Source organism: Bos indicus, chromosome 9 (genome assembly GCF_029378745.1).
Source record: "Bos indicus isolate NIAB-ARS_2022 breed Sahiwal x Tharparkar chromosome 9, NIAB-ARS_B.indTharparkar_mat_pri_1.0, whole genome shotgun sequence".
Taxonomy (NCBI): domain Eukaryota; kingdom Metazoa; phylum Chordata; class Mammalia; order Artiodactyla; family Bovidae; genus Bos; species Bos indicus.
Window position 1 is genome coordinate 17795780 of NC_091768.1, and position 25010 is coordinate 17820789.

At 39.5% G+C, this 25010-nt stretch overlaps 1 protein-coding gene across 1 annotated transcript in view; it reads left to right on the forward strand.

The window, feature by feature from the left end:
* Positions 1-25010, forward strand: part of MEI4 (meiotic double-stranded break formation protein 4) — a 261970-nt gene that overhangs the window by 156961 nt on the left and 79999 nt on the right. Inside the window, exon 4 of the mRNA XM_070795762.1 lies at positions 9042-9173. Coding sequence (XP_070651863.1) covers positions 9042-9173 — 132 coding nt within the window. The remainder of the gene's footprint in view (positions 1-9041; positions 9174-25010) is intronic.

Genomic DNA, 25010 nt, shown 5'->3' on the forward strand with positions numbered 1-25010 from the left:
TGTGTCAGACATATGTGCCCATCTCTGGCCAAAAATAGAGCTTGCTCTTGGTGTTCTTGGCCATACCTTGTTTCTCCTAACATCATCCTTCCCCCCTGCTTTTGTTTTGTTTTGTTTTGTAAGCTGAGCACTCTTAGGAGATAGACACCTCTGAGAGTGTCTTAACCACTGTAATCACAAAGAGATGAAGTTCCCTGGGAACTCAGGCCGAAGAAGCAGGTCCTGTGTGCCGGTACCCAGCCTGCTCCTTCTTTGGCCCATCCATCGGGAACCCTGTCATGCCTGCACTTCTCCTCCTTGAGAGAAGCAATGGGACAGAAGAGATGTAAGGGCTTCATCAAGCTGCAGCTGGGATATTTTTAAGGCATTTTTATACTTCCATTTTTTAAAAAAACAATTATTAGGGTATAGTTGATTCACACTGTGGTATTAGCTTCAAGTGTATAGCAAAGTGAATCAGCTATACATATACATATGTCCACCTTTTTCAGATTTTTCCCCATATAGGCCATTACAGAGCACGGGGTAGAATTCCATGTGCTATGGCTCAGAAGGTAAAGCGTTCACCTGCAATGCAGGAGACTCGGGTTCCACCTCTGGCTCGGGAAGATCCCCTGGAGAAGGGAATGGCAGGCAACCCACTCCAGTATTCTTGCTTGCGGAATCCACATGGACAAAGGAGCCCGGTGGGCTACAGTCCCTGGGATCACACACAGTTGGACACGACTAAGCACAGTATACACAGTATATCCTGCTGCCGCTGCTGCTAAGTCACTTCAGTCGTGTCCAACTCTGTGCAACCCCATAGACAGCAGCCCACCAGGCTCCCCCACCCCTGGGATTCTCCAGGCAAGAACAGTGGAGTGGGTTGCCATCTCCTTCTCCAATGCATGAAAGTGAAAAGTGAAGTCGCTCAGTCGTGTCTGACTCCTAGCGACCCCATGGACTGCAGCCTACCAGGCTCCTCCGTCCATGGGATTTTCCAGGCAAGAGTACTGGAGTGGGATGCCATTGCCTTCTCCGATACACAGTATATAGTAGGTCATTATTAATTATCTATTTTATATATAGTAGTGTGTTTATGTCAATCTTAATCTTCCAATTTATTCCTCCCTCCTTTCCCCCTTGGTAACTGTAAGTTTGTCTATCTGTGAGTCTGTGTTGTCAATAAGTTCTTATATACTTCCGTTTTGTTATCTTTTCTTGAAGTTGAAAATAGCTAACGTTCACTGGGCATTGCTGTGTGCCAAGCACAGTTTCAAGTCTTATGTATTAACTCATCTATTTTTCAAAACAAGTCTGTGAAATTGTAACTCTTCTTCACCTCCTTTTACAGATAGGAAAACTGAGGTAAAGAGAAGTGTGGTAACTTCTCAGTGGTCATATAGGGAATAGTTTGCAGAGTCACGTTTTGAACAGGAGTCTGGATCTAGAGTCTGAACTCTAAATGACTAGATGATCTCACCTCTCTGAGGTGGAAATTGTAGTAGTAAGAGTTGTGTCATATAGTAGTTATGGCAGCAGAGAGAGACAAGTTATGCTAAGTTATGGGAGCATCCTGAGAGGCTCTGTGATGGGAATTTTAGAGAACACACAGCTGATTACAGAATCCATCGTGTGTCCCCAAAATTCATGAAAATGCTGCATAGTTGTATCACTTTAATAATGATAACTTTAGTACATGTTTTATTTCTAGTCTTTAATGACTGATTTTTTTTTTAAGCAAAAAGGAAGTCAAAGGAGATGTATGTAATTTTCTTTTACTTCCCACCCACAATTCTTAGGTTTGTTGATTTATCTTATTTACTCTAGGAGGAATATATTGATAATTCAGTTGTTTCTAATCCAAGATTCTTGCACATGTTTAAGAAAAATACATACTTAGAAAAGTTATATATTAAATACATACTTAAAAAGTGATTGAGTCTAAAATGGAATTAAAGTAATTTACTTGTATTAGCATAAAATAACAAAATAATAAGTTTTCAAGAAAAATACAAGATACCTTTGCTTAAAACACAAAACATTAAGAAATTGATTGATGTTGGTATATGGCAAAACCAATACAATATTGTAAAGTTAAAAAATAAAATAAAATAAAAATAATAAAAAAAGAAAACAAAAGAAATTAAAGAAAACATATTTCACACAGTTATCTATAATGTTGTGTTCCCTGTAAGGAGTCGTTTTTCCCTGATTGCTCTCAAGTTTGTCTCCATATCCACAGTTTTCAGGATTTAGCCATGATATGCCTAGGCTTTTTTTTTTTTTTTTTTAATACTAATTGCTTGGGGTTAATGAGATTTTTGAATGTGTATATTTAATGTACATTTAATCTGTCTTTCACCGGATTCAGGAAGTTTTCAGCCATTGTTTCTTCAAACATCTTCTGCCTGTTCTGACCCTTTTTTTCCTTCTGGACCCCAGTTGCACTTACAGTGGAGCTGGGTATATTACCCCTGTGTCCCTGAGATGGTTAGTTCCTCAGGCTGCATAAATTTTACTGACTTATATTCAAGTATATCAACTGTTTACTCAGTCATCTGCATTGTTCTCCTGAGCTCATCCACCTTGAGTTTTTATGTCACATATTCTTGAATCTTTACTGGGTTCTTTTTAATATTTTCTCTTTCTCTACTGAATCTGTATCTTTTGAGTTAGTACTAGCATTAAGCCCAGTTTTAATACTTGTCTTAAAATCCCTTCTTGTAAAACACACCCACGGAATCAGGCCTGCTGCTGCTTTTACTCTGATGGAGGCAGCCCAGAGACAGAAGTCTCCAAAGCTTCCAGTCCCAGATGGTAGAGATTTATCATCAGAAATCTCCTGATTCAGGAAGAATTCTTCCAGCTGTTCCAGAATCCTGCTGTATCTTCTAGGAAACTGTATCATCATTCAAAAGGGATGCCCTACAACATGCCTTTCTCCTCAAGTATTAATAATTCTCCACTATATCTTAAATAAGATGTACTAATTACAAACATTTAAATTATATCCAGAAACATCTCTGAAGGAGAGTATTAGCCTTTTTAGTGCTTGAAGTGTGCTTAAAGAATATCTGAGTGGTGATTCCAGTCTATCAGCTGTGCACCACTCCTATTAATTATTCAACATTCATATACTCCATTTTTCCCGTATTCAAACTTCCCTCAAATCTCAATAGCAACAGCACTGTGTTATGAAGACATAACGTACCAGCTCTGTGTAAACAAAAATCTATAGACCTCTTCTCAAAAGGAGGGATTCAAAGTTTTGGTCCTTTCATGTGGTGTGATGTGATAGTAATCATCCCCATGCTAGTTCAGACACAATTCTCATTTGATACTTTGTAATTCATGGCCTACGTTATGAAATACATGCACACAGTCACACACATACACACACACACACAAGCACAGAGGAAGAAAAAAGTAACCCATCATGGCCTTAAGTTCTACAACTGGTTATGAGTCTATGATTTGTACTGACTTTCTTTTTCTACTGCCAATCACATTCCCCTTTGTCCTCAGCCAGAACCTTAGTTGATTTATACACAGTTTCATCTTTGAAAGGTCTGACCTCATGAAGTTGGCTATAGTATTCTGTTTACTTCTACCACTTGGATGTGTCAGGCCTACAGGGAAATCCCCGGCTTCCAGGTATAATCTTCCCTGATTCATCACATTGTAAATCCCTATTTTCCTCCACATTGAAGTCAGTTGCACCAGGAGCCTCTCTTTTGCCAGTGGCATAGTTGCATGAAGAAATCTATGTAGCCAGGTGGAAATCTCAACTTCCAGTTCATGAAACTGTTGCTGGGTCAGTCAGTAGGAAGCATTTTCACTTGGTTATGTATACCTCTAGGGAGAAATCCAGTGCCATAAGGATGGGAATGACACTTTGCCCATAAATCACTAGATGTCTATTGAGACTTCCCAGTCTCACTTTCATACGTTGATTCCTGAACCTGTGTATTTTGGTTGTGGGGGAGGGAATGTTGTGTATTGATCATGGATTAGTGCATGTTTCCTATTATTCAACCTTTTATGAAGTGGTATTCTAGTTTGAACTAAGTGCCCAAGGAAAATTTACCCATGCTTTCCGTTCCTGCTTGATCCCTATTTTGATCTATTACAACTACTTAATGATGAAATATTACCATGTATACCTGATTTTAGATAACACCCAGTTGAGATGAGCAGCTCTGGGCATGTGGTCACTTGGTGTCCACAGTCAGGAACTCATTCAATCTTTACTGGGGCCAAATAGCATAAGCAAAGAGTTATTTTCTTTCTTTCTTTCTTTCTTTTTGTTTTCTATAAAGGATAAAATTTACTTGTCAAGAAAGTTATGCCTTTCTCCCCAAACCCCCCATAAAAAGAACCTCCGTTGTGATTATCTGATTAGGGTCATGGCTACAGAATTCACAGAGTATACTGATTAACTCTGGGATATTGGCTCTTATTGGTCGTGAGATCCATTCTTGTTAGTCACCTAGAGGAACAAACTTCTTCCTCAGCTTCTAGAGATCTTTATATGCTCTTCTGGGCCCCTCTTGCAGTTCACAGCCTTGTGATTTCTCAATCTATACATCTAAGTAAAAAAACCAAAGGGATATATGTTGCCTCAGATATCCAGAGGCACATCAAGTATTGTATCTTTTTATTAGTGATGGGAGCTACATCTAAAGCAACATGTTTTTCATTTGGGGAGTGTAGTTCCAACATGTGTCAGACCCCAAGACTTGCCAAGTACACCAGGCACCTGAATTTCTGGGGTTCATTCTCTGAAATGTTGTGTTTTTACTGGGGCCCTCAAAACCCCTGCCATATCAGCATGGTGTCAGTCCAGTGCACTGGCATGATGTCCTGTGACCAGTTCAGTAATCAGAATTCTAAGAACAAAATGATGGCATGGAGCCAGCAAGTTGACATAGCCTGACCTGGACAGGGGAATCACACTGCAGTATCCTAGGCAAATGCAAACTCCCCCGATCAGGACCTGCCTTACCAAGTGTCAGAGGCAGGGAGCTGCATCTGGAACTGTCATCAGCACTGTGTAATTAGAAATTACAGGTGGTGACCTAATTTTATAATAATTCACTAGCATTCTCAAAGGTTCTTCAGTTTCCTGTGCAGGTCAAATAGGCAAATTTATTGGGCACATGGGTAGGCATTTCCGCTCCTGGATAATCCAGTACTTCAATGTGGCACTGAGCTCTGGCAAATCCTCCAGGTGAATATATAAATCCAAGCACCTTTGGGAAACCTTGAGTTAATAGGAATGACTCCCTAAGCCAGTGGGTCACCAAAATAGTATCCTGCTGCTTCTACTGGGTTTAAGAACCTGGAGATGAAGGAGTCCTCTGAACCAGCTGCAAGATATGCCAGAATCATGCCACTTCTGCCACAGACTGCGCCAACAAAGTGCATGAAGTGCATGCCCTGTGCCCTGCTTCTCTGATTCCAAAATATACTGCTGCATCCAGTTCCCAAATGAGTGCCCTAACTGGCAGAGCTCAGATCACATCCCAAATCCTAACTGTAGAGGAATCTGGGAAATTTATTTCTGCCCTCCTGTCCCTGAAATAGAGATAAGAGGCACTATAGAGTAGAAAAGGATGGTGGAGGTGTTGACAAGCCCTTTTCTGGTTTCTACTGCAGTCACCTTATACATGATAAAAGCCCAGGCTCCAGTTCAGCCTCTCTCAAAATTCCCTGCATTTACAAAAGGGCAACCCTAACCCTAATGAAAGGAAGAATGGAGATCATTTTATTATAATATTCACAGAACTTTAAATCATCCTAATGGCTGTACACTTAGTCTTTGCTCTTGTATGGATCTCAGTCACATCAAGGAGACAGTCTTACTTCACAGCCATACAGTGGAAAAACCCTTTGTGCTGAACTTTCCTTCTCAGCACTGTCCTCTAAAAGGACTGTATTAACTCTAGACAAATGATTTTATTTCTAATATTTAACATCGCAAGGGTCAATGAATTAAACATAAAACCTTCGATGCTTTTATATTACTATCCTAAATTGTAATATTTAACACTTAATGGACACTTACTGCAGGCCTTCAGTTCAGTTCAGTTCAGACGCTCAGTCGTGTCTCACTCTTTGCAACCCCATGAATCACAGCACGCCAGGACTCCTTGTCCATCACCAACTCCCGGAGTTTACTCAAACTCATGTCCATCAAGTCGGTGATGCCAGCCAGCCATCTCATCCTCTGTCATCCCCTTCTCCTCCTGCCCCCAATCCCTCCCAGCATCAGAGTCTTTTCCAATGAGTCAACTCTTCGCATCAGGTGGCCAAAGTATTGGAGTTTCAGCTTTAGCACCAGTCCTTCCAATGAACACCCAGGACTGATCTCCTTCAGAATGGACTGGGTGGATCTCCTTGCAGTCCAAGGGACTCTCAAGAGTCTTCTCCAACACCACAGTTCAAAAGCATCAATTCTTTGGCACTCAGCTTTCTTCACAGTCCAATTCTCACATCCATACATGACCACTGGGAAAACTATACCTTGACTAGATGGACCTTTGCTGTCAAAGTAATGTCTCTGCTTTTTAATATGCTGTCTAGGTTGGTCATAACTTTCCTTCCAAGGAGTAAGCATCTTTTAATTTCATGGCTGCAGTCACCATCTGCAGTGATTTTGGAGCCCAAAAAAATAAAGTCTGACACTTTTTCCACTGTTTTCCCATCTATTTCCCATGAAATGTTGGGACTAGATGCCATGATTTTAGTTTTTTGAATGTTGAGCTTTAAGCCAACTTAAAGCTCTCCTCTTTCACTCTCCTCTTTCACTTTCATCAAGAGGCTCTTTAGTTCCTCTTCACTTTCTGCCATAAGGGTGGTGTCATCTGCATATCTAAGGTTATTGATATTTCTCCCGGCAATCTTGATTCCAGCTTGTGCTTCTTCCAGCCCAGCGTTTCTCATAATGTACTCTACATATAAGTTAAATAAGCAGGATGACAATATACAGCCTTGATGTACTCCTTTTCCTATTTGGAACCAGTCTGTTGTTCCATGTCCAGTTCTAACTGTTGCTTCCTGACCTGTATACAGGTTTCTCAAGAGGCAGGTCAGGTGGTCTGGTATTCCCATCTCTTTAAGAATTTTCCACAGTTTATTGTGATTCACACAGTCAAAGACTTTGGCATAGTCAATAAAGCAGAAATAGATGTTTTTCTGGAACTCTCTTGCTTTTTCCATGATCCAGTGGATGTTGGCAATTTGATCTCTGGTTCCTCTGCCTTTTCTGAAACCAGCTTGAACATCTGGAAGTTCACGGTTCAAGTATTGCTGAAGCCTGGCTTGGAGAATTTTGAGCATTACTTTACTAGCGTGTGAGATGAGTGCAATTTTGCGGTAGTTTGAGCATTCTTTGCCATTGCCTTTCTTTGGGATTGGAATGAAAACTGCCCTTTTCCAGTCCTGTGGCCACTGCTGAGTTCTCCAAATTTGCTGGCATACTGGGGGACTGGCCCTGTGTTAATCATTTTTGCTGTCTTAACTTCATATGAAGGACTCTATGTAGGTGCTGCTGTCCAGTCACTATTTTGCAGAAATGTAAGCTGAGAAATAAAAGGTTAGTAAGTTGTTAGTACAAGTTAATAAGCATGGAGCTGGGATTTAACTCAGGCAAGTGTTGGGCTCCAGAGTCTGCAGCCTGTCATAACTTCACTTCATCCCCACTGTGTAAAGGCCATTTTATTGTGAAATTTATCTTCTCTTTAAGCTATCCCCTAAAGATTACATATTAAGGGAAAATGGTAAGTAAACAACTACATCATCCATGAAATACTCAACAGAAGTTTTTTTAGAACTTAACTAAGAGCACTCTTTATTTCAAGTACAAAGAAAAATGTTATAAAAAATGGGACATATAGTAAATGGTATTAAAGAGTTACAAAAGATGGGAGTCTTAGCTAATTATGTTATTAGGAAATAACTGATAAATAACTGTGATTCCCTATGATAATAAATTGATGTGGTTTTAGTTGTAAATTTGATAAGTTGATTTAGAAAATTATTATTAACAGCTAGTTATACACATCTGGATTTATAATAGATGTTTTTTGAAGCCTATAATCTATTCAGTTTCTTAGTGTCATTGATTAGCTTTTAAAGCATATTATTAAAATATCAATTTGAGGAATATCTACATTAAGTGCTTATCCTAAAGGACACAGATGGCATTTCTTAGTATCATATGGCATTAGTTATTTAGCATTGTCATTTAAATATTTTATATAGCAAAGTAGTGTCTCCTCAGTATGATTTTAAGCTCATAGAGAGCAATGGCAAGGTAGATGCTGTTTTTGTGTTTTGAGATACTCCTTGAAGTCTCCTTTCTCCCAGATAATTAAAGAAAAGATTTAATGAAAATTGAGGTATGAGTTATATGTACCTTAATGTGAATAATAATCAAGTGGCATTTCTCCTAATAACTGTAAGGGATATAGTTTATTGTCTCCCACTGTCCTTTGAAATTTATTGAATGACAAGTTCTTGTGCTACCTCTAGATGAAAAATCAGAGTCCCACATTTTTTTCTCCTCCCTCTAAATGACCTCTTTTTTGATTTGTGGAGAATAGACACCCATACCCGTCCCTCTGCAGCGTGGAGGTGGGCCTCTTCCCAAAGACATCTTCAGACCTTTTCCTCTTTCCCTTTTTATCATCTCTGCCTCTACAGCTCCATATCTATATTTAATGGTTAAGGGTCTGAGAGTCTTGCTTTGTCATCCCCTTGATTCATTCTGTACGTAGTCTATCATCTAAACGATATGATCTTTTGGTCCTTCAGCTAAAACTTCCATTTTAGCACCTTGTCACACATTTCAAAATATTAACTGCTATAAAATTTCATTGCTTCTATCGTGATAATCTGCTTCACGGTTTTGCTTGAGACTGACCCAGAATTATGTTGACACTTTCTGAGCTCCCCACAGCAGGGAGCTCAGTAGTAAATCTTAGAAAATGCCCATTAAGTATCTTCTGAGCTACCTTGACGGAAAGTAGACGCCTGCTTACCTCGATCTGCAGTTTCAGGTGCAGCGTTACGTCTCGCGGAGTCTGGTAACCCTGGGAAGTTGCAGCTTGTTGAGAAGATCTATAATATCCCTGCTTCTGTCAGAAGTAAACAGCTTTGCTGATGATCTGGGTGCCATCGACCAGGTACATACAACCTGAAATTGTAACTTTCTTTTATAGTTAATTAATGCATCTGTAAACTTGTTTTCCCTTTCTCTGTCTTTTTGCCAGGCAGATATTTTCATCATTACCTTATATCTAGTAATACATGAATATTGTTACTGCCTGCTGAAATTACAGAATGATATTTTCATAAAATAGTTCTCAAAATAATACCATTTTATCACCCTTACTGGTATATATGTGTCAAAGGTATTACTAGTAATGGCAAAGGAGTGGCCTTAAGCCTCTCCAAGCAAGTAGCATGTTTCTAAAGCAAAGCAGTGAGAGGAAAGAGAACAAGAGTGGATGCTAAATGGAGAATAACCTCTGACCAATGGTTCTTATTTCTAATTTCTCATGAGACTCATCTGACTGACTTTAAATATCCAGTTGCCAAGGCATATGCCAATCGAATTAAATGGAGGTCTCTGGGGTTAAGATGCAGGTACTGTAGTTCAGTCTCTCAGTGGTGTCCAACTCTTTGCGACACCATGGATTGTAGCACTCCAGGCTTCCCTGTCCATCACCAACTCCTAGAGCTTATTCATACTCGTGTTTATCGACTCGGTGATGCCATCCAACCATCTCATCCTCTGTCGTCCCCTTCTCCTTCCGCCTTCAATCTTTCCCAGCATGAGGGTCTTTTCAAATGAGTCAGTTCTTCACATCAGGTGGCCAAAGTATTGGTGTTTCAGCTTCACCATCAGTCCTTCCAGTCAATATTCAGGACTCATTTCCTTTAGGATGGACTGGTTTGATCTCCTTGCAGTCCAAGGGACTCTCAAGAGTCTTCTCCAGCACCACAGTTCAAAAGCATCAATTCTTTGGTGCTCAGCTTTCTTCATGGTCCAACTCTCACATCCATACATGACCACTGGAAAAACCATAGCTTTGACTAGATGGACCTTTGTCAGGAAGGTAATATCTCTGCTTTTTAGCATGCTGACACATTACCCTAAGTCCCCTACATATAAGCAAATTCCATTCTGAGAGCATGTTCATAAGTCCAGTTTGTTTCTAAGTCCAAAAATGTTAGCCCAGGTAGCCATCTAACACAATTGGCTTGGCTATACAGTACTATACAGTAATACATTTATAACACTTTTCACACAAATAATACATACATAAAAAGCAAACACAAAAAAGGAAAACAGTTTAAACCTTATTGTACAATACCTTGAAAAGTACAGTAGTGCCTGCTACCTCACCCCTGCTTTTACACTTGCTTCTGGACACCCTGGGCTTTAAATAAAGATACTGTACTCTGTATTCAATGCAGTAATGTACAATAATGTGCACAAAAGCACAGCCACTTGTATAGAATGCATGCGTGTGACAGTGTACACTAGGCATGTGAACTAACTTACGTCGTTGGACATGCGAGCTTGAAGTTTCACATGTAGGGGACTCACTGTATCGATATTGGTAAAGCTCACCAGGTGATTCCACTGTGCAGCCAAGTTTGAAAATGATTCTCTAGCCCTTTTATCTGTGAGTCTTATGTCACTGCTAGTAAATGCATCTGAGGAACAGGAGTCATTCTCATGTTTTAATGTTGACAGTGACATATTTTATGTGTTCATTTTGTCAGTTCATCTAATATTATTATTGTTTCTATTGTTGAAGTAAGCACAATCAAAGGAAATTAGAGACAGAAATGTTTTGGTAAAGAGAAAAAAATTAATATTAAGAAAATTATGTATATATAATATTAAACACTTAACCAAATTCATACATATAAGTTCTCTACATTTAATGACAAAATACTGTATAATCTAATTGATTTCAATCAATGACATGGTAAATCATCTGGTCAATAGTTTTTCAAGTCATTGTTAAGTGGAGAACTCTTGGAAGAGCTCTGTTAGATTTTTTTTTAATTAGTTGTTACTAATGGTCATGTATGGATGTGAGAGTTGGACTATGAAGAAAGCTGAGTGCTGAAGAATTGATGCTTTTGAACTGCGGTGTTGGAAAAGACTCTTGAGAGTCCCTTGGACTGCAAAGAGATCCAGCCAGTCCATTCTGAAGGAGATCAGCCCTGGGATTTCTTTGGAAGGACTGATGCTAAAGCTGAAACTCCAGTCCTTTGGCCACCTCATGCAAAGAGTTGACTCATTGGAAAAGACCCTGATGCTGGGAGGGACTGGGGGCAGGAGGAGAAGGGGACAACAGAGGATGAGATGGCTGGATGGCATCACCGACTCGATGGACGTGAGTTTGAGTGAACTCTGGGAGTTGGTGATGGACAGGGAGGCCTGGCATGCTGCGATTCATGGGGTCGCAAAGAGTTGGACATGACTGAGCGACTGAACTGAACTGAACTGAATGACTCATTGGAAAAGACTCTGATGCTGGGAGGGATTGGGGGCAGGAGGAGAAGGGGACGACAGAGGATGAGATGGCTGGATGGCATCACCGACTCGATGGACGTGAGCCTGAGTGAACTCCGGGAGTTGGTGATGGACAGGGAGGCCTGGCATGCTGCAATTCATGGGGTCGCAAAGAGTCCAACATGACTGAGCGACTGAACTGAACTGAATGATCTCATTGAGCAAAAAATCCTCTTGAGAAAGAAATAAGGCACATTTACTAATGGAAAAAAATGTGTTAAAATGCATGGTGCTGTTTGTAGGAGCTGTAAGACCAAGAAAGTGATCAAGGTAGGTTTCAGATCCTTGAAAAGATTACATGAAAAAGGAACAGCTTGAAAATGGATTTGAATTGAAAAACAGAGAATGTATAATGTCAGGATACTGAATGTTATTTTTAAAAGGTGTGCCCAGAACTCTGAGGAAACAGGTTGAGCTCATGGCATTAAAACAGGAATCAATGTGGGAAATTAGTTTGAATGGAATCAGATTTGTGTGGAGAATAACAAAGTACAGGAAAAAAAATTATTAACATATTCTCATTTAATTTTCGGGCTTCCCTTGCCAAACTACATGAAGTAGTTTTTCTTTTTACCTAGTTTATAGATAAAGAAATCAAACCTTAGAAAAGTTAAGCAACTTGACCAAGCTTGCAGAAAGAACATATGCTACAAGCCATGATTCAAACCCAGGCATTCTGATTGTTAAGCAACTTTAAAACAAGAGTAAAAACACAAAAACAAGAGTTAGTGTTTGGCAGATAATATGTCTTAAATGCTTTACATGAATTGTACCATTCAATTCTTTTAATAACCTTTCAAGATATTAGTATTACTGTTTAAAGACAAGGAAACTACTCATCAGCATTCTTAACAATGGGTGACAGAATTTACTCCATTCAATTTAAGGAGAAAGTAAAGAATGCATGAAGAGCTATGGAATTGTTAAAGAAAAGCCTAGGCCCCTTCCATAACTTTATTTCCTTGGGCTCCAAAATCACTGTGGACAGTGACTGCAGTAATGAAATTAAAAGATGCTTGCTTCTTGAAAGAAAAGCTATGACAAACCTAGACAGCATATTAAAAGCAGAGTCATCTCTTTACCAGCAGAAGTCTATATAGTCAAAGCTATGGTTTTTCCAATAGTCTCATACAAATGTGATAGTTGGATCGTAAAGAAGACTGAGTGCCAAAGAATTGGTCCTTTCTAACTATGTTGCTAGAGAAGTCTCTTGAAAGTCTCTTGGACAGCAGGGAGATCAAACCAATCAATCCTAAAGGAAATCCACCCTGAATATTCATTGGAAGGACAGATACTGAAGATCCAATACTTTATTGGCCACCTGATGTGAAAAGCCAACTCACTAAAAAGACTATGATGCTGGGAAAGATTGACGGCAGGAGAAAAAGGGGGGCAGCAAATGGTTGGATGGCACAATCAACTCATGAGTTTGATCAAGCTCTTGAAGATAGTAAAGGTCATGGAAGCCTGGTTGCTGCAGTCCATGGAGTGGCAGAGTCAGACACAACTGGGTGACTGAACAACAACCACCTCCCACAATCACTGAGCAAAATCTAGTTTCAAAGGAATTGCTGCCTTCACCATCATGATCATGAAGCAGTTTGCTGACTCCAGGAGCTACTGCTATAGACACAGGGTCCATAAAACAGCCTTGCCACAGTGTACAACAGCCATACAGATGCCCTCACTATATGCCCTCACACACTGAATCTCACTGTGTGATTCAGTTTCAGCTAATATAGATTTTCTGTGTGCATTTATTTCTAAACTAACAACATATTCAGAACCAAAGCAGCAAGGAAATATAAAAAATTTACTTTTATGCTTTCCAGATTTTTTTTTACTATAAAAGGGTATATAATGACTAACGATTAGTAAGTTCAAGGTGTCTACTACATGTAAGGCTCAGAAACTCAGTAAAACAGTGGTAAGAGATGGAGTTAGAATAGAAGGGAATATAAGGGGCATGAATGTAAGGAAGCCATGTATTTGGACACTCAATGCAATAACTCTTCTACAAGCAGCAATAGAAATACTCACTTGTATACAAGAGGTGTTATACAAAGGACTCAGGATATGTTTACTGTGAAGGAGAGAGGAGAATCAGTGTAAAAATTAGTTTTATAAAACTAAGAGGAAAAATGAATGTCATAAGTAGAATTAGGAAAATGGAAAGAAATGCTTCTTGGAAAACAGAAAAAGTTTATTTTGTATGTATGGAATATGAGGAAACATTGAAGTTGTCAAACATAGAAATGTGAAATTAAAGCTTGAGAGAAAGAGGGACCTACATAAAAATTAGGGGATTATCACTATATGGCAATCATGAAATCATAGTCAGAAAGCAAACGGGGACTCAGAAGAGTGCTGTGGAGTGGGAGAGTTAGCAAGGAAAGACCAGCTTTATTTTACTATTAGATGTTAGATGAATATTATAAATGTCAGTCAATCTGATTTCATTATTGACCATTTGGTGATGTCCATATGTAGAGTTGTCTCTCGGGTTGTTGGAAAAGGGTATTTGCAATAACCAGCATATTCTTTTGACAGAACCCTGGTAACATTTGCTCTGCTTCATTTTGTACTCCAAGGCCAAAGTGAAAGTCACTCAGTCGTGTCCCACCCCTTGTGACCCCATGGACTATGCAGTCCATGGAGTTTTCCAGGCCAGAATACTGGAGTGGGTAGCTGTTCCCTTCTCCAGGGTGTCTTCCCAACCCAGGGATTAAACCCAGTCTCCTGCACTGCAGGTGGATTCTTTACCAGCTGAGCCACCAGGGAAGCCCGAGGTGGCTTGTCTGTTATTCCAAGTATCTGGAATAACAAACATGTCTGTTACTCCAGGTATCTCTTGACTTACTAGTTTTGCATTCCAATTCCCTATGATGAAAAGGACATCTTTTTTCTTGGTGTTAGTTCTAGAAAGTCTTGTTGGTTTTCATAGAACTAGTCAACTTCTGCTACTTTGACATTAGTTAGTAGTGGGGCCTAGACTTAAATTACCATGATGTTGAAGGGAAACGAACCAAGATCATTCTGTCATTTTTGAGATTACACTTTTAGACTCTTTTGTTGACTGTAAGGGTGTATTGCTGATCCTGTTCATGGCTCCAGTTGTCTTGCTGTTCTTACTGTTCGCTGAACCCAGCCTGGGCAAGGTGTGAGTTAAGAGGCTGGAAAGAGACTTGAGGAGCCATAGGAACTGCAGGCATGTTTACTGTCTCCTTGCTGGCATGGCAGCCATGACACAGCTTCCCTGCTCTTGCGGCTGACCCAGTGGACACAGGTGTAACGCAGCAGTAACGCCGCCACTTTCTCGATGGAGCTCACACGCACGTACCACACCAGGTGAGCACCTTGTGACGTGCACACACAGTACTACGAATGAGCTCAGCTGTTACATAATCGTTATTTACAAAACGTGGAGTAAGGGAGCCTGAACACACCAATTTGCTCATTTCCCACGGAGGGCTATACCATTTCTTCTAAGGGATTCTTGCCCACATTGGTAAATGTTATGGTCACTTGAATTAAATTCATCCATAACCCGTTCATTTTAGTTCACTGATTCCTAAGATTTCAATGTTCACTCTTGCTAACTCCTGCTTGACCACATCCAATTTACCTTGATTCATGGACTGAACATTCCAGGTTCCTATTGCAATATTGTTATTTATGGCATCAGACTTTACTTTCACCACTGGACACATCCGCAGTGGAGTGTCATTTCCACTTTGGCCCAGCTGTTTCATTCTTTCTGGAAAAATTAATAATTGCCCTCTGCTCTTCCCCAGTAGTACATTGGAAACCTTCTGACCTGGGGGGGACTCACCTTCCAGTGTCATATCTTTTTGACTTTTCATACTATTCATGGGGTTCTCGTGGCAGGAATACTGAAGTGGTTTGCCATTTCTTCCTCCAGTGTACCACATTTTGTGAACTGTTCACTGTGACCCCTCTGTCTTAGGTGGCCCTACAAGACATGTCTGGTAGCTTCACTGAGTTATGCAAGCTCCTTTGATGCAATTCTTATTGGAGATTTGCATCTCAAATTTGCATATTAAGGTGATTTTTTGGAAAAAGTGTAACAAATTGTCTTTTTAAAATAAAATTTCTTGAACTTATTTTAAAAAGTTTATTAAAAAGACATACAGAGTACCCTTCCCAATGTAAATAGCTAAAACTCTGGACAGATAACACAATTTGGTGAATTTTAGACAATAAGCAATACAGAGTTGTGATTCTTAAGATAAGTAAACAAACTATGTAGCCCATGATCGCCTTGACTTTTGGCCTGGAGGCCCACCAGTCCCAGCGCTCTCACTGAACTGGTGGGTCAGAGTCTGGAGTTCCAGAGAACTGATGTAGGGAAATTCTGGGTCAGGGTCATGGAGAGAAGAAAACTCTGAAAAGGAAGAGCTCAAGTAATTTCTGCAGAGGTTTTCTTGATTTCTTGTTGACTACTGAGCTGCACGTGTATAGGAGGACACTTCACAAGGCCAAATAAAGAAAACCTGCTCAGAAAAGAAATACTACAAAGAACAATAGCCAGACCTCACACAGTGTTTGGGATGATCTAAATTCTATTCAGCTATAAAACCAAGACCTTGTTTAATAAGGCATTCAGTGGAGACCCTAAGTGTTGGACCTTAGCACTATAGTACTTTATAGTTCTAGGATAAAGACTATTTTAGACAGATTCTAACAGAGGCTTGGAAACACAGCATAAAGAGAACTTGTTGGTTCACAGGTAAAGTAGCTGGCTGCTGGAAGAACATTATCGTTGTTGCTGTTCCAGTGGCCATGTTGCATCCCTCTTTGTGACCCCATGGACTGCAGCATGCCAGGCTTCCCTGCCCTTCACTGTCTCTGGTAGTTTGCTCACATTCATGTCCATTTAGTCTGTGATGCTGTCTAACCATCTCATCCTCTGCTGCACCCTCTCCTTTTGCCTTCAGTCTTTCCCAGCATCAAGGTCTTTTCCAATGAGTCAGGTCTTTGTATCAGGTGACCAATGTTTTGGCGCTTCAGCTTCAGCATCAGTCCTTCCTGTGAATATTCAGGGTGTGAATGCTAAGTGGGAATTGATCCTTTCAAATTGTGATGCTAGAAAAGATTCTTGACAGTCCCTTGGACTTCAAGGAGATAAAACCAGTCCATCCTAAAGGAAATCAGTCTTGAATATTCATTGGAAGGACTGATGCTGAAGTTGAAGCTCCAATACTTCGGCCAACCTAATGTGAAGAACTGACTCATTGGAAAAGACCCTGATGCTGGGAAAGATTGAAGGCAGGAGGAGAAGGGGACAACAGAGGATGAGATGTTTGAATGGCATCACCAACTTGGTGGTCATGAGTTCAAGCAAGCTCCAGGAGTTGGTGATGGAAAGGGAAGCCTGGCATGCTGCAGTCCGTGGGGTCACAAAGAGTCGGATATGACTGAGCATCTGAACTGAACTGAACTGATTTCCTTTAGAATTGACTGGTTTGATCTCTTTGCAGTACAAGGCACTCTCAAGAATCTTTTCCAGCACCATAATTTGAAAGGATCAATTCATTAGCACTTAGCCTTCTTTATGGTCCAAGTCTTAAATCTGTGTGTGTATGTATATATAATGCAGATTATATATTAGGAGTTATACAGCTCAACATCAAAAATAGCTGATTAACTCACGGGCACATGAAAAGATGCTCAACACCACTAATCATAAGGCAAATGTAAATCAAAGCCACAGTGGAATGTCATCTCACACCTCTCAGAACGGTAGTCATCATAAAGCACACAAATAACAGGTGTTAGCGAGGATGTGGAGAAACGGAAGCCCTTGTACAGTTTGGTGGGAATGTAAATTGGTTCTGCCACTGTGGAAAACAGTATAAAAGTTTCTCATTAAGCTGAAAATAGAACTACCATATGACTCAGCAATTCCACTTTCAGGGTATATATATCCAAAAAATACTAATTAAAAGACACATGCATCTCAATGTTCATAGCAGCATTATTTATGATTGCCAAGTTACAGAAGCAACCTAAGTGTCCATCGAGAGATGAATAGATAAAACTGTGACTGCACACACACACACACACACACACAGACGCCCACTGGAATACTACTTAGCGATAACAAAACGAATAAAATCTTGCCATTTATAGCAATGTGGACGGACTTGGAGAACCTTCTATTAAGTGAGGTAAGACAGAGAAAGACAAATACATCACCTATATATGGAATGTAAAAAAATACAACAAACTAGAGAATATAGCAAAAAAGAAACAGACTCACAGATGAAGAGAAGAAGCTAGTAGTTACCAGTGGGGAGAAGGTAGAGGGAGGGACACTATAGGGGTAGGAGGAAAAAGTGGTTATTATAGGATTATATAAAATCATGTGTGTGAAACTTCTGAAGTTGTAAAGCACTACAGAACTTAAGGAAGCTTTCATTCAATTAGAAAAAAAGAGTACATGAATAAGAAGGAGACAAACAGGAAATTTCAACATAAATATAAAAGCAGTATATGCCAAGAAAACTGTGAAAATAAGTAAATATAAATATGAAAAAAATTTTGGCAGTATTCTCAACAATATAGACTAAATGCACACATTCCTTGAAGGCTGAAAATTACCAAAACTGACTCAAGAAAAAGTAGAAAACCTAAATTACACTGATTAAATAAAGTGTATTTAAAATTATGAACCTCTCTACAAAGACCACTCTGGGGCCAAATAAATTATATCATGCATTTAAGCAAGAAACTACCCAAACTCTCTTTAGAGACTGAAAGAATAAGGAACATTTCTGATTCATTTCCTGAGACTATCGTTACTTTATATCAAAACTAGACAGACATTGCAGGAAAACAAAGCAAAACTGAAAACAAACTCAGACTCTCTCACATGAACACAGAAGTAAAATCCTTACTGTGTATTCGAAATAGAACCCAGCAACATACACAAAAATAATACATGATGTTCAGGTAAGATTTATCTCAGGAATGAAAAGTTATTTTCACATTCATAAAACAATCTGTATAATTCATAATTTTAACAGGAAGACCCACATTATCTGAGTATATGCAGAGAAATCAGTTGCCAAAATTCACCACCCATTCATGATTTTTTCAAGAAAATACAAAAGAACAGAAGGAAACTTTCTCAACACAGTAAATTTTGTTTTCTGTGAAAACCTTAATGGATATACCATGGTGAAAGACTGAATGCTTTTCACCAAAGGTAAGGAACAAGGAAGGGATGTTCTGTCTTCTCCCTTGTAGTTATCCTTGAACTAGTCCTCCTTGCCATTGCAATAAGGCAGCTGTACTTTGAGAGGAAACAGTAAAACTGTATTTAGAGTCAACATGTTTAGAAACAGAAAATCCTAGAGTTTACTGAAAAGCTACCAAGTACATAAGCCTGAAATACAGCATACACTTATGGCCTATTCATTTTAAACATATCTTAAGATGATTTGATCAGGAAAGAATGGATATAAAAAATGAGCAAAATATTTAAACGCATGAAAGAATACATACTGCTGGTGGTTTAGTCACTAAGTCGTATGTGACTCTTTCGACCCCATGGGCTGTAGCCCACCAGGCTCCTCTGTCCATGGGATTCTCCAGGCAAGACTATTGGAGTGGATTGCCATTTCCTCGTAAAGGGATCCCTGACCCAGGAATCAAACCCAGGTCTCCTGTATTGCAGGCAGATTCTTTACCAACTAAGCTACAAGGGAATGGACAGTAAATACCTGAATAAAGTGTGATTTGATTAGTCGGCAGAGAAATGCAATGGATAGTGACAAGAATGGCTAAATTTTAAAAAGATTAACGTGGCAAAGTTTTAAAGATGTTCTCAAAGTCATAAATTGCTCAGTTCAGTCGCTAAGTTGTGTCCTACTCGTTGAACCCCATGGACCACAGGATGCCAGACTTCCCTGTCAATCAACTGCCGGAGCTTGCTCAAACTCATGTCCATCGAGTTGGTGATGCCATCCAACCATCTCATCCTCTGTCATCCCCTTCTCCTCCTGCCTTCAATCTTTCCCAGCATCAGTGTCTTTTCAAATGAGTCAGCTCTTCACATCAGGTGACCAAAGTATTGGAGCTTTAGCTTCAGCATTAGTCCTTCCAATGAATATTCAGGACTGATTTCCTTTAGCATGGACTGGTTTGATCTCCTTGCAGTCCAAGAAACTCTTAAGAGTCTTTTTCAACACCACAGTTCAAAAGCATCAGTTGTTTGGTGCTCACCTTTCTTTATAGTCCAACTCTCACATCCTTACATGACTACTGGAAAAACCATAGCTTTAACTAGATGGACAATTGTTGGCAAAGTAATGTCTCTACTTTTTAATATGCTGTCTAGGTTGGTCATAACTTTTCTTCCAAAGACCAGGCGTCTTTTAATTTCATGGCTGCAGTCACCATCCTCAGTGATTTTGGAGCCCAAAAAGTAAAGTTTCTCATGTTTGCATTGTTTCCCCATCTATTTGCCATGAAGTGATGGGACCGGATGCCATGATCTTAGTCTTTTGAATGTTGAGTTTTAAGCCAACTTTTTCACTGTCCTCTTTCACTTTCATCAAGAGGCTTTTTATTTCTTGGCTTTCATCCATAAGGGTGGTGTCATCTGCATATCTGAGATTATCAATAATTCTACCGGCAATCTTGATTCCAGATTATGCTTCATACAGCCCAGCATTTTGCATGATGTACTCTGCATATGAGTTAAACAAACAGGGTGACAGTATAAGCATTGACATATTCCTTTCTCAATTTGGAACCACTCTGTTTTCCAGGTCCATTATAACTGTTGCTTCTTGACTTGCATACAGATTTCTCAGGAGGCAGGTGCAGTGGTCTGGTATTCCCATCTCTTTAAGAATTTTCCACAGTTTGTTTTGATCCACACAGTCAAACTCTTTGGCATAGTCAGTAGAACAGAAGATGTTTTTTCTGGAACTCTCTTGCTCTTTGATGATCCAGTGGATGTTGGCAGTTTGATCTCTGGTTCTGTTGTCTTTTCTAAATCTAGCTTGAATATCTGGAAGTTCACAGTTCACATACTATTGAAGCCTGGCTTGGAGAATTTTGAACATTACTTTGCTAGCATATGAAATGAGTGCAATTGTGCTGTAAATTAAACATTGTTTGGCATTGTCTTTCTTTGGGAGTGGGATGAAAACTGACCTTTTCCAGTCCTGTGGCCACTGCTGAGTTTTCCAAATTTGCTGCCATATTGAGTGCAGCACTTTCACAGCATCATCTTTTAGGATTTGAAGTAGCTCAAAAGGAATTCTATCACTTCCACTAGCTTTGTTCGTTGTGATGCTTCCTGAGGCCCACTTGACTTTGCATTCCAGGATGTTTGACTCTGGTGAGTGATAACACCATTTTGGTTATCTGGGTCATGAAGATCTTTTTTGTAGAGTTCTGTGTATTCTTGCCACCTCTTTGTAATATCTTCTGCTTCTGTTAGGTCCATACCATTTCTTTCCTTTATCGTGCCCATCTTTGCATGAAATGTTCCCTTGGTATCTAATTTACTTGAAGAAAAATCTGGTCTTTCACATTCTATTGTTTTCTTCTATTTCTTGCATTGATCACTGAGGAAGGCTTTCTTATCTCTCTTTGCTGTTTTTTGGAACTCTGCATTCAGACGGTTATGTCTTTCCTTTTCTCCTTTGCCTTTTGCTTCTCTTCTTTTTTCAACTATTTGTAAGCCCTCCTCAGACAACCATTTTGCTTTTTTACATTTCTTTTTCTTGGGGATGGTCTTGATCACTACCTCCTGTACAATGTCACGAACCTCCATCCATAATTCTTTAGGCACTCTATCAGATCTAATCCCTTGAATCTATTTGTCACTTTCACTGTATAATTGTAAGATATTTGACTTAGGTCATACCTGAATGATCTACTGGTTTTCCCTACTTTCTTCAATTTAAGTCTGAATTTGGCAATAAGCAGCTCATGATTTGAGCCACAGTCACCTCCTGGTCTTGTTTTTGCTGACTCTATAGAGCTTCTCAATCTTTGGCTGCAAAGAATGTTATCAATCTGATTTCAGTGTTGACCATCTGGTGATGTCCATATGTAGAGTCTTCTCTCGCTAGTGAGAATATAAAACAGGCTAACAGTTCCTTGTAAAATCAGTTATGTACTTACCATATGGCCAAACAATTCAGCAGCTATGTTGGCAAGAACAATTATCTGTAAATGTTCATAGTATCTTTAATTTTAAGAATGTTAATCTGAAAACAACTCCATTCCACTGACAGGAGGATCAATAAGTAAATCAGAATATTTAGTAGAATATTGTTCAACCATAAAATGTATTGAGTCAACAGCACACAACAACTAGGCTGAGAAAAGTGAGTTAAATTTAGTTTAGTCACTCAGTCATGTCCGACTCTTTGCGACCCCATGAATCGCAGTCTGCCAGGCCTCCCTGTCCATCACCATCTCCCGGAGTTCACTCAAACTCACGTCCATCATGTTGGTGATGCCATCTAGCCATCTCATCCTCTGTCATCCCCTTCTCCTCCTGACCCCAATCCCTCCCAGCATCAGAGTCTTTTCCAATGAGTCAACTCTTTGCATGAGGTGGCCAAAGTACTGGCATTTCAGCTTTAGCATCATTCCTTCCAAAGAACACCCAGGACTGATCTCCTTTAGGATGGACTGGTTGGATCTCCTTGCAGTCCAAGGGACTCTCAAGAGTCTTCTCCAACACCACAGTTCAGAAGCATCAATTCTTCAGTGCTCAGCTTTCTTCACAGTCCAACTCTCACATCCATACATGACCACTGGAAAAACCATAGCCTTGACTAGACAGAACTTTGTTGGCAAAGTAATGTCCCTGCTTTTGAATATGCTATCTAGGTTGGTCATAACTTTCCTTCCAAGGAGTAAACACCTTTTAATTTCATGGCTGCAATCACCATCTGCAGTGATTTTGGAGCCCAAAAAAATAAAGTCTGACACTGTTTCCATTGTTTCCCCATCTATTTCCAATGAAGTTATGGGACCAGATGACATAATCTTAGTTTACTGAATGTTGAGCTTTAAGCCAACTTTTTCACTCTCTTCTTTCACTCTCATCAAGAGGCTTTTTAGTTCCTCTTCACTTTCTGCCCTAAGGGTGGTGTCATCTGCATATCTGAGGTTATTGATATTTCTTTTGGCAATCTTGATTCCAGCTTGTGTTTCTTCCAGCCCAGCGTTTATTATGATGTACTCTGCGTATAAGTTAAATAAGCAGGGTGACAATATACAGCCTTGATGTACTCCTTTTCCTATTTGGAACCAGTCTGTTGTTCCATGTCCAGTTCTAACTGTTGCTTCCTGACCTGCAAACAGGTTTCTCAAGAGGCCGGTCAAGTGGTCTGGTATTCCCATCTCTTTCAGAATTTTCCACATTTTATTGTGATCCACACAGTCAAAGGCTTTGGCATAGTCAATAAAGCAGAAAGAGATGTTTTTCTGGAACTCTCTTGCTTTTTCAATGATCCAGCGGATGTTGGCAATTTGATCTCTGGTTCCTCTGCCTTTTCTAAAACCAGCTTGAACATCTGGAAGTTCACAGTTCATGTATTGCTGAAGCCTGGCTTGGAGAATTTTGAGCATTACTTTCTAAAGTGTGAGATGAGTGCAATTGTGCAGTAGTTTGAGCATTCTTTGACATTACCTTTCTTTGGAATTGGAATGAAAACTGACCTTTTCGAGTCCTATGGCCACTGCTGAGTTTTCCAAATTTGCTGGCATATTGAGTGCAGCACTTTCACAGCATCATCTTCCAGGATTTGAAATAGCTCAACTGGAATTCCATCACCTCCACTAGCTTTGTTCATAGTGATGCTTCTAAGGCCCACTTGACTTCACATTCCAGGATGTCTGGCTCTAGGTGAGTGATCATACCATCGTGATTGTCTTGGTCGTGAAGATTTTTTTTGTACAGTTCTTCTGTGTATTCTTGCCATCTCTTCTTAATATCTTCTGCTTCTGTTAGGTCCATACCATTCTGTCCTTTATCGAGCCCATCTTTGCATGAAATATTCCCTTGGTATCTCTAATTTTCTTGAAGAGATCTCTAGTCTTTCCCATTCTGTTGTTTTCCTCTGTTCCTTTGCATTGATCGCTGAAGAAGGCTTTCTTATCTCTTCTTGCTATTCTTTGGAACTTTGCATTCAGATGTTTATATCTTTCCTTTTCTCTTTTGCTTTTTGCTTCTCTTCTTTTCACAGCTATTTGTAAGGCCTCCCCAGATAGCCATTTTGCTTTCTTGCATTTCTTTTCCATGGGATGGTCTTGATCCCTGTCTCCTATACAGTGTCATGAACCTCAGTCCATAGTTCGTCAGGCACTCTATCTATCAGATCTAGTCCCTTAAATCTATTTCTCACTTCCACTGTATAATCATAAGGGATTTGATTTAGGTCATACCTGAATGGTCTAGTGGTTTTCCCTACTTTCTTCAATTTAAGTCTGAATTTGGCAATAAGGAGCTCATGATCTGAGCCAGTCAGTTCCTGGTCTTGTTTTTGCTGACTGTATAGAGCTTCTCCATCTTTGGCTGCAAAGAATATAATCAATCTGATTTCAGTGTTGACCATCTGGCGATGTCCATGTGTAGAATTTTCTGTTGTGTTGTTGGAAGAGGGTGTTTACTATGACCAATGCGTTCTCTTTGCAAAATTCTATTAGCTTTTGCCCTGCTTCATTCCGTATTCCAAGGCCAAATTTGCCTGTTAATCTGGGTGTTTCTTGACTTCCTCCTTTTGCATTCCAGTCCCCTATAATGAAAAGGACATCTTTTTTGGGTGTTAGTTCTAAAAGGTCTTCAGAAAAACTAGTCCTAAAGGAACATACAAGCTTTGATTAAATTTCTATGAAGTTCTAAAACAGGCAAAATTAATGTATGGTGGTAGATACTAGAGTAGTGGTTGATTTGGAGATGGCTCTAGGATTGACTAAAAAGGAGCAGGAAGGAGTAGAGTATGGTTACAAGGACAGTTGAGTGTGATTGTCACAGTTCATCAAAATGGGCACTGAAGTTCTGGACACTCCACTGTTCTGTAAACTACAACTCAATTATAACATAGCATTTGAAATTTAACAGTTATTTTCTGAATACAAAATAGGTATAATAGTAAAATTTTCTCAATACTTTTTTAAAGCAATTGTTTTAACTCAATTTTAATGTATATTCTTCATATGTAATCTACAGTGAATTAGATTTATGTGCAAGTGGGTTTGTATCCTCTAATGTTGTTATCTTTTTTATGGCTGTGTTTATTTATAAAAATGCAGTTTTCTTAGGTCTTAAAGAAACTCCATGATGCTGAATATGAAACTTTACTAATATTTTGACAAATATGTATTTTGTATTCTCCTGTTTGGAGTCTTTTCTTATCAATTGATTAAA